Source organism: Microcaecilia unicolor, chromosome 6 (assembly GCF_901765095.1).
Source record: "Microcaecilia unicolor chromosome 6, aMicUni1.1, whole genome shotgun sequence".
Lineage (NCBI taxonomy): Eukaryota > Metazoa > Chordata > Amphibia > Gymnophiona > Siphonopidae > Microcaecilia > Microcaecilia unicolor.
This window is the reverse complement of record NC_044036.1, coordinates 343702400-343714728: the sequence shown is the minus strand read 5'-3', so window position 1 is coordinate 343714728 and position 12329 is coordinate 343702400. Positions and strand designations below refer to the sequence as shown.

Genomic DNA, 12329 nt, shown 5'->3' with positions numbered 1-12329 from the left:
CTAGGAGACCTCCCTCCTCCAAGGTAGCACAGGGGCTACCTGACTGGAGGTGGGACTTCTCTACAACATCCCTGTAGGTCTCCTCTATGTACCTCTCTGTCTCCCTCAGCTCCATCAAGTCTGCTACTCTAGCCTCAAGAGAACGGACACGTTCTCTGAGAGCTAGGAGCTCTTTGCATCGGGCACACACATATGACACCTCACCAATTGGGAGATAATCATACATGTGACACTCAATGCAAAAGACTGGATAGCACCCCTCTCGCTGCTGGACTGCTGACTCCATCTTAGTGTTTTTTGAGTTTTTCCGTAATTTAAAACTTGCTAAAGTATTAAGGATATCAGCCTATCACTAACTTACAGTTCCTCCTTTAAACCCCAATCTTCAAGTTCCGAAAGCACAAGCAAAATTTGTTCACTTACCAGAGAAGGCCCTGGGAAGGTCGGGGTGGATTTGGGAGTCACCCCGGATGCAGCTGTGAGGATATGCAGAACGCTGCAAGTCCTCCACAGCACCTGGTAGGAGCACTGTGCACCTTGAGCAGAGGCCCCGAGTGGATCGGAACGGACCTGGGAGTCACTCCGGCGAAGGCTCCGAGGATATGCAGATGAGCTGCAAGTCCTCCACGGCACCTGAGAAGGCAACCGGTGGGAGAGCTGGGCACCTCTCAACCAAGAAAAGGCTTACCAGGGGTTAGGCCGAAGCCAGCATTCCTCCCCCTGAGGGTCACCTGATCCTGGCTAAGAAGTACCTGGTAGCTCTGGGTAGGTGGAGCGAAAGCCCTGGGTAACTGTGGCGAAGGCCCTGGGAAGGTCGGGGTGGATTTGGGAGTCACCCTGGATGCAGCTGTGAGGATATGCAGAATGCTGCAAGTCCTCCACAGCACCTGGTAGGAGCACTGTGCACCTTGAGCAGAGGCCCAGAGTGGATCGGAACGGACCTGGGAGTCACTCCGGCGAAGGCTCCGAGGATATGCAGATGAGCTGCAAGTCCTCCACGGCACCTGAGAAGGCAACCGGTGGGAGAGCTGGGCACCTCTCAACCAAGAAAAGGCTTACCAGGGGTTAGGCCGAAGCCAGCATTCCTCCCCCTGAGGGTCACCTGATCCTGGCTAAGAAGTAAATTTTATACCTAAGGTAGCAAGGAATTGAAATCCAAATAAACAGAACCAGATAAAAGCAGCCTGACATGTCATTTCCAGACGTGTACCTGAAGGATTACCGACAGATTCTTGTGCCGAGAATGTAAAACCTGTGAAGAACTATATTGAAATCAGCAAATCTTCCAAATAGGGGTTCCGGACCATAGGGCCTGTGAGTAATGCTAAGATATAATATTTGTTCCTAAAAGAAACTGGTAACCAATGCTGCCAAACTAGAAGCTTAACTGCTAAATTCTACAGGGTTTGTATTCTTTTCAAAATGGATCGCTTTAAGGCTTTTACAAAATGTATTATAGTAGTCAATGGAATCAAAGCATGGAGAAGAATCTTTAAGTCCTTTCTTTCAAGAAATGGTCTGATCAAGTGAATTTGCTGGAAGGGCATCAATAGAAATCAAACAAAATAAAACATGGAAAAGAAAATAAGATGATACCTTTTTTATTGGACATAACTTAATACATTTCTTGATTAGCTTTCGAAGGTTGCCCTTCTTCCTCAGATCGGAAATAAGCAAATGTGCTAGCTGACAGTGTATATAAGTGAAAACATTCAAGCATTACTATGACAGTCTGACAGGGTGGGAGGATGGGGGTGGGTAGGAGGTATGCATCACATGAACAATACTGGTGCCAGTAGGGTTCCCATCCCTGTTGGTCAGCATTTTACAGGACCAGGACACTGTACCAGTGACTTCACAGTGAGAATCCTGAAAGGTAACTTTAAAACCATACAAGAACGTAAGACCTTTGAAGTCAGAATGATTGAATATTTTAACACCCAACAGAAAGGACTTAACAAGGATCTGGGGTTCCTAGCCCATTATAAACCATAAAGCTGTATGTCTCTGTTGATCACCCCACCCCTCACCTATCCACACCCATCCTGTTAGAATATCAATGATATGCTTTGATGTCCCCATGCATACCTCCTACCCACCCCCATCCTCCCACCCTGTCAGACTGTCATAGTAATGCTTGAATGTTTTCACTTATATACACTGTCAGCTAGCACATTTGCTTATTTCCGATCTGACGAAGAAGGGCAACCTTCGAAAGCTAATCAAGAAATGTATTAAGTTATGTCCAATAAAAAAGGTATCATCTTATTTTCTTTTCCATGGTTTATTTTGTTTGATTTCTATTGATAACCTTAAGACTGGACTAACACGGCTACCACACTCCTCTACTGGAAGGGCATGAAAGCTAGCCTGTTCCTCAAAAAAAAAAAAAAAAAAAAGCTAAGTCAAACTGATAACCCAATATGACAATGGAATAATCAGCTGGAAAATGAAGTTGTTTATTTGTAATAAGTGTTCATTGAAGGCAGCAGATCTTCTGTCCTCCCAAGGTGCCCAGCACAATGCTTGACATACAGCCATCATAACAGGGTCAGAGGGAGAGTACCAGTGATGCATTGCAGGTGGTTATACAGTTCTACCTCAAAACGTTTGGTGTGCGATGATGATGGTAATGCCAACAGGACAACAAAGAGGCAGACTCTGAGCAAGTCACTTAACCCTCCATTGCCCCAGATACAAAATAAGTATCTGTATGCACTATGTAAACCGCTTTGACTGTAACCACAGAAAGGCAGTAGATCAAGTCCCAGCCCCTTTCTCTTTCCCTTTTCAGGGCTGATATATGCATAAAGGCTGCACTGGCACTCCATGAGGAGTCAGCCGGTCTGAGGAACTTTCAATTTACCTGCAGTCTTTAAAAGGTGTTCATGGTATATCAATGTGCAGGTCCAGGGTGACACCTTACAGGGCTCTTTACTCTCTTTTCAGTTAACTTAATCAATTTCTCGCTTCTACTTTCTAGTTAAGTATTTTTATTTATTAAGAGACACTTTAACACACTGCCAAAATCATTTCTGAGGATGCTGTTGGGAGGTAAAGGAAGTTTGCTGGTTATTGTGGAGGATAAAAGGATTTAGAAGCATTCTTGGCATTCTGCTGAATCTGAACCATTGCACATGCCCAGTGGAACTGAGAATCTACAAGAAAGTTCTTGCAGTGAAGACGTGGATCCGTCCTATCAGGATGAGATCGCACATGATGGTCCTCAGAGAAAATGCAACTGAAGAAAATTAAACAGTTGAATAAGCAGTGCAGCAATTCATTTCATGCTAAAATGCACAATCTTGTGTCTTTCCCTGGAAATATTCTAGGATGTTTTCTCTTTGATCTTATTCTATCATTTTCACTGCATCAGTTCCTACCTTGTAATCCATTTGCTCAGAGCAATTAAACACGTAGACCATTATGCCTAAAGCTCTGCCCAGGTCTTTCGTGGTCTCCGTTTTCCCGGTGCCAGCAGGGCCTGCAGGGGCACCTCCCATAATGAGGTGAAGTGACTGAGTCAGAGTAATATAACACCTACGAGAAAAGGGTACATTTGCATCAATTCTAGAATACAAGCGCTAATGCGTAATGCGAAGAGGGGGGAGGAGCATGTGCAGGACACTTATATATAGAACTACACAATACTGTCACTTATGCCAGGTCTAAGGCTGGTGTAACTGTGGCTGCCTATATTTAAGCATGACACTAGAGTTCTATAATGTCACCTGCTTACACAACACTCTCCTATATGTATCAGCTTCTTAGAGGTCTAATGGTGAGGTAGGGAAGAATGCCCATTTTGAACGTTTCTGTATAGACAGGCTGAGATCTCTGAGGTCCAAGAGGGGTTGTTTGCAAATGAGGAAGTATATGGAATGGAACCCCTGATCTAATTCTGTTTGTGTTTTCTTACTTAGACGACTGAACATCAAGGGATGTTCAGCACACATAGGGCCTATATGTTAGTTTTGTACAATAGGGAGTTCCAGAGAGTATAGAAGAGTTCTGAAAAACTGAGCTCACGGGAATGGTGGGAGATGTAGTACTTTGAAGTCCAGAACTGACAGGAAATGAGCTCAAGCTGGGGACAGGCAATCTGGTGGACGTTGAAAGAAAGCAGCATGGGCTTAAATCACAGCTCACCATAATAAAGTACATCAGAACAGAAGAAAACGCAGGCAAGGATATGTCCGATGTGTAAGAGGCTCCCCAGCATCTTCCCTTCCTTCTTCTTCGTGTGAAAAGTGAAGTCTCCCCAACAGCCTCCTACCACTACCCACAGGGAGACAGTCCCTACTGCCAATACTGTTGACCACTGCTGAATGGCACTATTTAAGGATGAGGCTGGCAGAAAGACTTCTTACTTTTCACATCAAACAGGAGGGACTATGGCGGCAGGAAATGCTTCTAGTTTTTCCAATCAGGTAGGAGGGATATAAAGCACTTAGTGATTTGTTGACAGGTGATATTAAATATGAAAATAAATAAAGTAAAATAAATGCATACATAATGCACAAGAATCAACCCTTTAAAACAGAAAGTAAATTCTAGTAGAAGAGGCTCCCAGCACGTAGAGTAGCATCATAGAATGGGTAGCGGATGCAAGGAATAGACTCCAGTAAAGGCAAAAACAGAATTCAAGGAAAAGAAATGTTGGCAGTGTGGATATGCCTTATGTTAGAGAGACTGTAGATGAGTAAAAGCCAGGCAATAACAGGAGATGAGAAAGAGGAAAAAAAGGCAAAAGAGTGAAAAGACTGGCCTGGTGGAAGGTCCCACATTTGATCCTCGTTGGGCTTCCTACTCCTTGGGTCTCCTGGGAATGAGGATCCTTCAGATGTAACGTTTACAGCTTATAGTGGACAACAGGAAGTTCTAGTCATCATTTAAGGATGACACCTACTGGCCGTACTCATGGCCCAAAACTGCAAACTAGGGTGGGGGGGGGTTCTTTTACTAAAGGTTAGCTCAACTTGACCTATCTGCAGCAGGGCCCATAGGAATAAATTGAGCTAACCTTTAGTAAAAGACCCCCTAGGGGTATAAAATAAGGGTACTTGCAAATGAAGATTACGGTTTCAGATCCTGGCACTAGCTCCAACCGAATTGAAGCCCAAAGGAGCAACAGGAAACTGCCACAACATTAAAAAAAAAAGACAATACAGAGAAAGAAAACCAACTGAATCAGGTATAAAGACTGAGTTTGGGTCTATTATATAAGAACATCGAAATGTGCTACAAATTCTACCAGAGGGCTGACCAATAGATTTAATCACGAACAGCATTAAACCTCTGACATACCTGTCTGTAAGAGGAGTAATTACTAGCCGTGGGGTGTTCCCCAAATACTCATAGGAATATGAGAATTGTGCATCACAAATATTAGCGAAACAATTCTTTTTCTCATCATCCCATCGATGACGGAGCTGAGACTGCCATGTGAACGCTTGGGAATTTTCCACCTGTAGAAGGAAGAGAATGTGATCCCCCTGAGCTGTCTAATACTTAATTACACAATAAAACAGTAAATAATGACAAAAGAGGACCCACCTGTCCATGTTATTCTTGTCCACAGTGCAAAGGACACATCCCATCGGCCAACCATAAAGTGTGGTCATTCTCTGTTCTGTACTAGTCTTTCTTACCCAAGATGGATTTTTCCATCGTCCTTCTTTATGCTTTACCATCTTAGGCAGATGAGCGAACAAAATCCTTTGCTTAGCTCATACTCACCTCTCACCATTCAGTTTTTTAATGATCTAAACTAGTATTTTCCAAGTCGGTCCTGGACTACCCCCTTGCCAGTCAGGTTTTCAAGCTATCCACAATGAATATGCATGAACTTAATTTGCATACACTGCTTCCATTATATGGAGATTTCTTTCATGCATATTCATTGTGATATCCTGAAAACCTGACTGGCAAGGGGGTAGTCCAGGACCCATTGCTGAACATCCAGGCCCTGTGCCCCCTGCACAGCCTGCCAGACAGACCCAGCGGTGTGAACAGTTGCCAAGAAAGTCCTTAAGAGCAGATGTTAAATATAAGCAACACCTTCCTTAGTCTTTATAAACTTCGATCCCTAGATAAGACTGCTTTGATATTGCATTTTCCATCAGCAAAGGGAATAAAGTCTAAAAAAAAATTCACCAATGTTTTTATATCAGGCTGTAAAATGCTGGAACTCTTAATGCTATGAAATTGGGTCAGAGACCAATTATTTAAGTTTCAGGAGGAAACATTTTTAAATTATAATTAATATCAAGTTAACTTTGTTTAGTAAATAAGGGATCAGGAAGTTAGATTTGTTATGGGAATGATTAAAACAACAAGGGTATTGAACAGGTTATGAATAACAGTACAATACAGTCTCAGTTATCTGACGTAATGGGAAACACTGCAAAGGCACCAGAGATCCCAATTTTCAAAAATTGTTCCAAAACAAAGATTTTTCATAGAAATAATGTAATGACATCACCCGGGGGGGGGGGGGGGGTCTGTCAGATATGCCAGATGGTCAGATTAGCAAAGGTGAGATGATTGAGACTGTACTGTACAATACAATAAAGATTCTTGTTTTCAGCAACCAACCAAATGACTCAGTGCAGATTACGACAAGAAAATAGCCATATCTATGAATTACAAAAAATATATATAGCATTTGTCCTGTTTGTCTTGAACAGATTGTAAGTTCTGAGTTTTGTGTACAACCCTGCATATGTCTAATTAGCGTTATAGAAATGATAATTTGTAGTAGTAGAACTATTTTGAAGCCAAAAGTCTATGGGGCAGAAGCAAACAGGGATTGCTCCTGCCCCCCCCCCCCCCCCCACTAGCCACAAGGGAAACCCTCATGGGATTTGCGTTACAAGACGTATGAGGAGAGACTTGCGGACCTGAACATGTACACTCTGGAGGAAAGGAGAAACAGGGGTGATATGATACAGACGTTCAAATATTTGAAAGGTATTAATCTGCAAACGAACCTTTTCCGGAGATGCGAAGGCAGTAGAACGAGAGGACATGAAATGAGATTGAAGGGGGGCAGACTCAAGAAAAATGTCAGGAAGTATTTTTTCACGGAGAGAGTAGTGGATGCTTGGAATGTCCTCCCGCTAACTGACCTTCCTTAAAGACTGGAGTGGTCCCGGAAGATTAGAGAAGGGTGGATGTGGTTCCTCTGCACAAGAGCGGAAGTAAAGACGAGGTTGGGAATTATAGTCCTGTCAATCTGACCTCGGTGGTGAGTAAACTAATGGAAACGCCTCTAAAGCGGAGGATTGTGAGGTTTCTTGAATTGAATGACCTGCAGGATCCGAGGCAGCATGGCTTCACTAGAGGCAGGTCGTGTCAGACAAATCTGATTGATTTTTTGACTGGGTGACCAAACAGTTGGACTTGAGAGGCATGCTAGATGTGGTGTACTTGGATTTTATAAAGCCTGTGACATGGTTTTGCACAGGCTACTAATAAATAAACTGAATTCCCTCAGTATGGGACCTAAAGTGACTGTCTGGGTTAAAAATTGGTTAAATGGAAGGAAACAGAGGGTAGTGGTAAATGGAGCTTGCTCTGAGGAAAGGGTTGGTTAACATCTTTGTGAGTGATACTGCAGAAGTGCTGTCTGGTAAGGTTTGCCTCTTTGCGGATGATACCAAACTTTGTAATAGGGTGGACACCCTGGAGGGTGTGGATGGGATGAGGAAGGATCAAGCGAAGCTTGAAGAATGATCTAATAATTGGAAACTAAGATTTAATGCTAAGAAATGCAGGGTCATGCACTTGGGTTACAAGAATCCAAGGGATCCTTACAATATAGGGGGTGAAGTGCTTTTGTGTCCGAAAGAAAAGTGGGACTTGGGGGTAATTATGTCTGATGGCCTTAAAGTCTTCAAACAGGTAGAAAAAGTGGCCGGTCAAAGCCAGAAGGATGCACGGGTGCATAAGGAGAGGGATGACCAGCAGGATAAAAGAGGTGACAGTGCCCTTGTATAAGTCTCTGGTGAGGCCCCATTTAGAGTACTGTGTGCAATTCTGGAGACCACACGTACGGAAAGATATGAACAGGATGGAGTCGGTTCAAATGGCGGCTAGAAAATTGGTAAGCAGTCTCATAAAATAGTTTCAAGCAAGATGAAAGGTAATATCGTTATAGGAGGTATGCATATTAATGAACTGATTAAAGATCAAAAACATTTTTAATTCAGTAAATTGTACAATTAATGTAAAAACTTCTCAAAAAGGAAGGCCCTTAGAAATGTAATATAATGACGGCACTGTTGAGCAAACAACTTGCCAACATGGGATTCAATCCATTTATTTATGCCAATGAAATTTTGATGTATATTCCTTTTGTTGGTGATACGCAGAACATAATGTCAGATATTAAAAGGGGATTAAATATATTGCAACTGTGGGCTGATATCTTTAATCTAAAACTTAACAGAGAGAAAATCTAATTTTTGTCCTTAAGTAGTCCTTTCAGTTTTATGTGTTGGAGCCACATCTTAAAATTTTAGGAGTCATTTGGATAAACCCATCATATCTGAAGTCCAAGTTTAGTGTTGCCACTAACGTTTTTACATCATTATGGGGGCTTAGGGCATATTTTGGTTAATTGTTCACACTATTGTCCTTACCTATGTAGATTACTGTGATATCATTTATGTAGGATGCAACAGTTGGTGCGTAAAAAGCTTCAGACATTGACATTGATTCTAGAGAATTTTTAATTTTGCACTACCCTGTATGGAAAAAGATTGTTTATAAAACGATGTTTTCATCAATTTTTCCTTATCATGTGGCAAAATGGTGGAATATGTTACCATCTAGTAAAATTTTGTAAACTGCTGAGAACTTGTGTTTCAGAAAGTTGCAGTATCAAGATAATTTAGTGCATATGACTTGACTTTTGTAATTTAGTGAGTGTGATCAGCTATATTATGTTACCATTTACTGACGTTAGGTACCCTGAACTCAAGAGGCTAGTGTGGGATATAAATATGTAATGTACTACTGTACCTTTGTAGTTATCATTTTCGCCACAACATCTCGGGCATGTACATCTATGGTACAGATAGTCATAATCTTCTGTCTGTCTCCTGGTGTTAAGCTTCCAATAAGCAGTGTAATCAGTGCATTCAGTTGGCTGATCTAAAGAAAACAGGCCCAAACCATGATAATCTAAAAGATGTCCAGAAGCTTTAATTCGGAAATGCCTCAGTACATGTAGAAAAGTACCTGTTTCTTGTTGTAATCTCTAATGGCGTTTTCATAACCTTCCTCCAGTCTGGCGAATGCTATGCCAACCTCTGTAGTCCACCAAATCTGGGTACATGTTAAAGCAACCTAAAAAAGTGAAATAAAGGTGAGAGCACAGAGTTCACTGCAACCCCAATTTGCATGGCAACACAGGGCAATGGAGTGCTTGCCTAAGTTGCGACCCCAGCTACAGGTTTTGTGACCCTGTTTGGAAAGCTCTGACATAGTTGTTTACCTGTGATGGGGTTTTCAATATGGACAACAGGATAAATCAGACAAAGGAATGTACAACGATGTGAAGAGCTATTTTGGTAAATAAGTTTCTAACAGAATAAATCATTTTATGTTTAAAAAAGCAACACTGAATAATGTTAGATACATGTGATTGGAAGATCAGGTTTTGGTCAAGTAAGACATGTGAGACCTTCACAGAAGGGTCAAAGGAGACCTTAGAGCCCTCCATCAAGTTTAGGGTGGAGAGTTCAGGGGTACCTTTCAGAGATAACAGGACATCATATGAATTTTCATGGTTCAGTTGCACTGTATGAATATCTAAGCCAATCAGTAATTGTGTCTAACGTATGGTTCAATGAAATTAATATCCTGAGGGCAGCTGCAGTCTAAGGTATTGAGGGTTTATATGTTATCAGCATACATATAAGATGCCATGTCAAGTAACTGAGTAAGTACACAAGGAGCAGATGCTGACCACAGACTAGACCAACTCGGGAGATAATGTGGATGAAAATACCTTATTAATTGTTCAAGGGACCCGACACGGTCCGTGTTTCGACGCCCAAGGGCATCTGCCTCAGGGGTCACAAAAGGTATTTACATATGTAAAGCAGATTTGTGAACAAGGGTGAGCTCTATAAAATTCTAATTGAGTTTCCTGCCCTTGGGCATCGAAACACGGACTGTGTCGGGTCCCTTGAACAATCAATAAAGTATTTTCATCCACATTATCTCCCGAGTTGGTCTAGTCTGTAGTCAGCCTCTACTCCTTGTGTACTGAGTCGATTCATCATAGAGGTTTCTCCTGCTCTTAAGTAACTGAGTAAGGCAGAGTAATGGAGCTATAAAGACGTTAAAGAAAATCGGAGACAATATGGAGCCAAGAAAGAAGAGCCCAACTCCAAATTCACCACCTCCTGGTCCACCAACACTCATTCCCCAGAAGAATCATCCAACACCTTCTCTGACCAGCAGAAACATGCTCTATCCATGAGACCACCACACATGGCCATCTGCAGAGTGAGCTCCAAGATCAGAACTCTCCATCTTATCTTCAGAAGGAATAGTGTAAAACTTGGTCATCGCATGAGCCACCTTACTTGGAGGGGCATAATCGAACAGAAACGCCTATCTCCATGGGCGTTTATCTCCGAGAACGGGTCCGTGAAGGGGCGGACCCAAGCGTATTTTCGAAAAAATTAGACGTCCATGTTTTATTCGCCAAGTTATGAGCTGGGCGTTTTTGCTTTTCAGCGATAATGGACAATGAAATTGCCCAGCTCAAAAACGAATAAATCCAAGGCATTTGTTCGTGGGAGGGGCCAGGAGTCGTAGTGCACTGGTCCCCCTAACATGCCAGGACACCAACCAGGCACCCTAGGGGGCACTTTTACAAAAACAGAACAAAAGGTAAAAGAGCTCCCAGGTGCATAGCACCCTTCCCTTGTGTGTAGAGCCCCCCCAAATCCCCCTCAAAACCCACTGCCCACAAGTCTACACCATTACTATAGCCCTAAGGAGTGAAGGGGGGCACCTACATGTGGGTACAGTGGGTTCGGGGGGGGTTGGACGACTAAGCATTAAGCAGCACAATTGTAACAGGTAGGGGGGGGATGGGCCTGGGTCCACCTGCCTGAAGTCCACTGCACCCCCTAACAACTGCTCCAGGGACCTACATACTGCTGCCAGGGAGGTGGGTATGACATTTGAGGGTCAAAATAAAAAGTTGTGAAACATCATTTTTTGAGGTGGGAGGGGGTTTATGACCACTGGGGGAGTCAGGGGAGGTCATCCCCGATTCCCTCCAGTGGTCATCTGGTCATTTAGGGCACTTTTTGGGGCCTTATTCGTGAAAAAACAGGGTCCAGGAAAAGTGCCCTAAATTCTAGCTAAAAACGCATACTTTTGTCCCATTATCTGTGAAATGCGCCCATCTCTGTTCGGCAGATAACCACGCCCCAGTTCCGCCTTCGCCACACCTCTGACACGCCCCCATAAACTTTGTCCGCATCCGCGACGGAGTGCAGTTGAAAACGCCCAAAAATCGGCTTTCGATTATACCGCTTTATTCGTTTTTGTGAGATAAACGTCCATCTCCCGATTTAGGTCGGAACTTGGGCGTTTTTCTCGTTCGATTATAAGCTGGTTAGTGTGTCAGGAATTCTGCCAATTACTACTACTATTTAACATTTCTAAAGCGCTACTAGGGTTACGCAGCAATTGTACAATTTAACATATATAGGGGACAGTCCCTGCTCAAACAGCTTACAATCTAAAAGACAAGTGAACAGTCAATTCCCCTCTATAGAAAATACAGATGGTAGAGGGGTCCTCCCCAAAATCTGGAGAAGCTTGGGCTTCCCTTTGAGATCACTCCACTTCAGAAAGCCTGGAAGCAAAGTCTTCAAAATCCTGCTCCCAATCTAACCTGGGTCACTTAGGAGGGACAGGAGCAGACTCAGAAGCAGGCTCAGGGGCAGCCTGTGCTGGCAAAGAGGCCTCAGCAGTGCCCCTGGACCTCCAAGCTTGGTAAAGGGCCCAAATAAAATCCAAAGGGAAACCCTTGGTCCCCAACCCCTGCCTGTCCTCCGCAGTCGAATTCAACCCTGGGAGGGTATTTCCTAGGCTCAGGCAGGAAGGTTGGTCTGAGACAAGCAACAGACCGGCAATGGCAGTGGTTCCTGTGAAAAGAGAAACCCCTGCTGTACTCACTCCCTCATCAGCGCAGAGAGCAAGGAAGGGGAACAGGTCCGCTAGAACATTCTTCTGAAATTCCCTTCATCTCTGGTGGTACTGGCAACTTTGACTCCCCACACAGACTGCACTTT

The 12329-nt window shown here is 43.3% G+C and overlaps 1 protein-coding gene across 2 annotated transcripts in view; it reads right to left on the bottom strand.

The window, feature by feature from the left end:
- The window catches only part of DNAH17 (dynein axonemal heavy chain 17), a 239744-nt gene that overhangs the window by 120166 nt on the left and 107249 nt on the right, over window positions 1-12329 (bottom strand). For both annotated transcript variants that reach the window (XM_030208642.1, XM_030208641.1), the window contains 4 exons: window positions 9247-9354; window positions 9028-9159; window positions 5308-5468; window positions 3384-3540 (listed from right to left, as the gene is read on the bottom strand). In XM_030208642.1, coding sequence (XP_030064502.1) covers window positions 3384-3540; window positions 5308-5468; window positions 9028-9159; window positions 9247-9354 — 558 coding nt within the window. The remainder of the gene's footprint in view (window positions 1-3383; window positions 3541-5307; window positions 5469-9027; window positions 9160-9246; window positions 9355-12329) is intronic.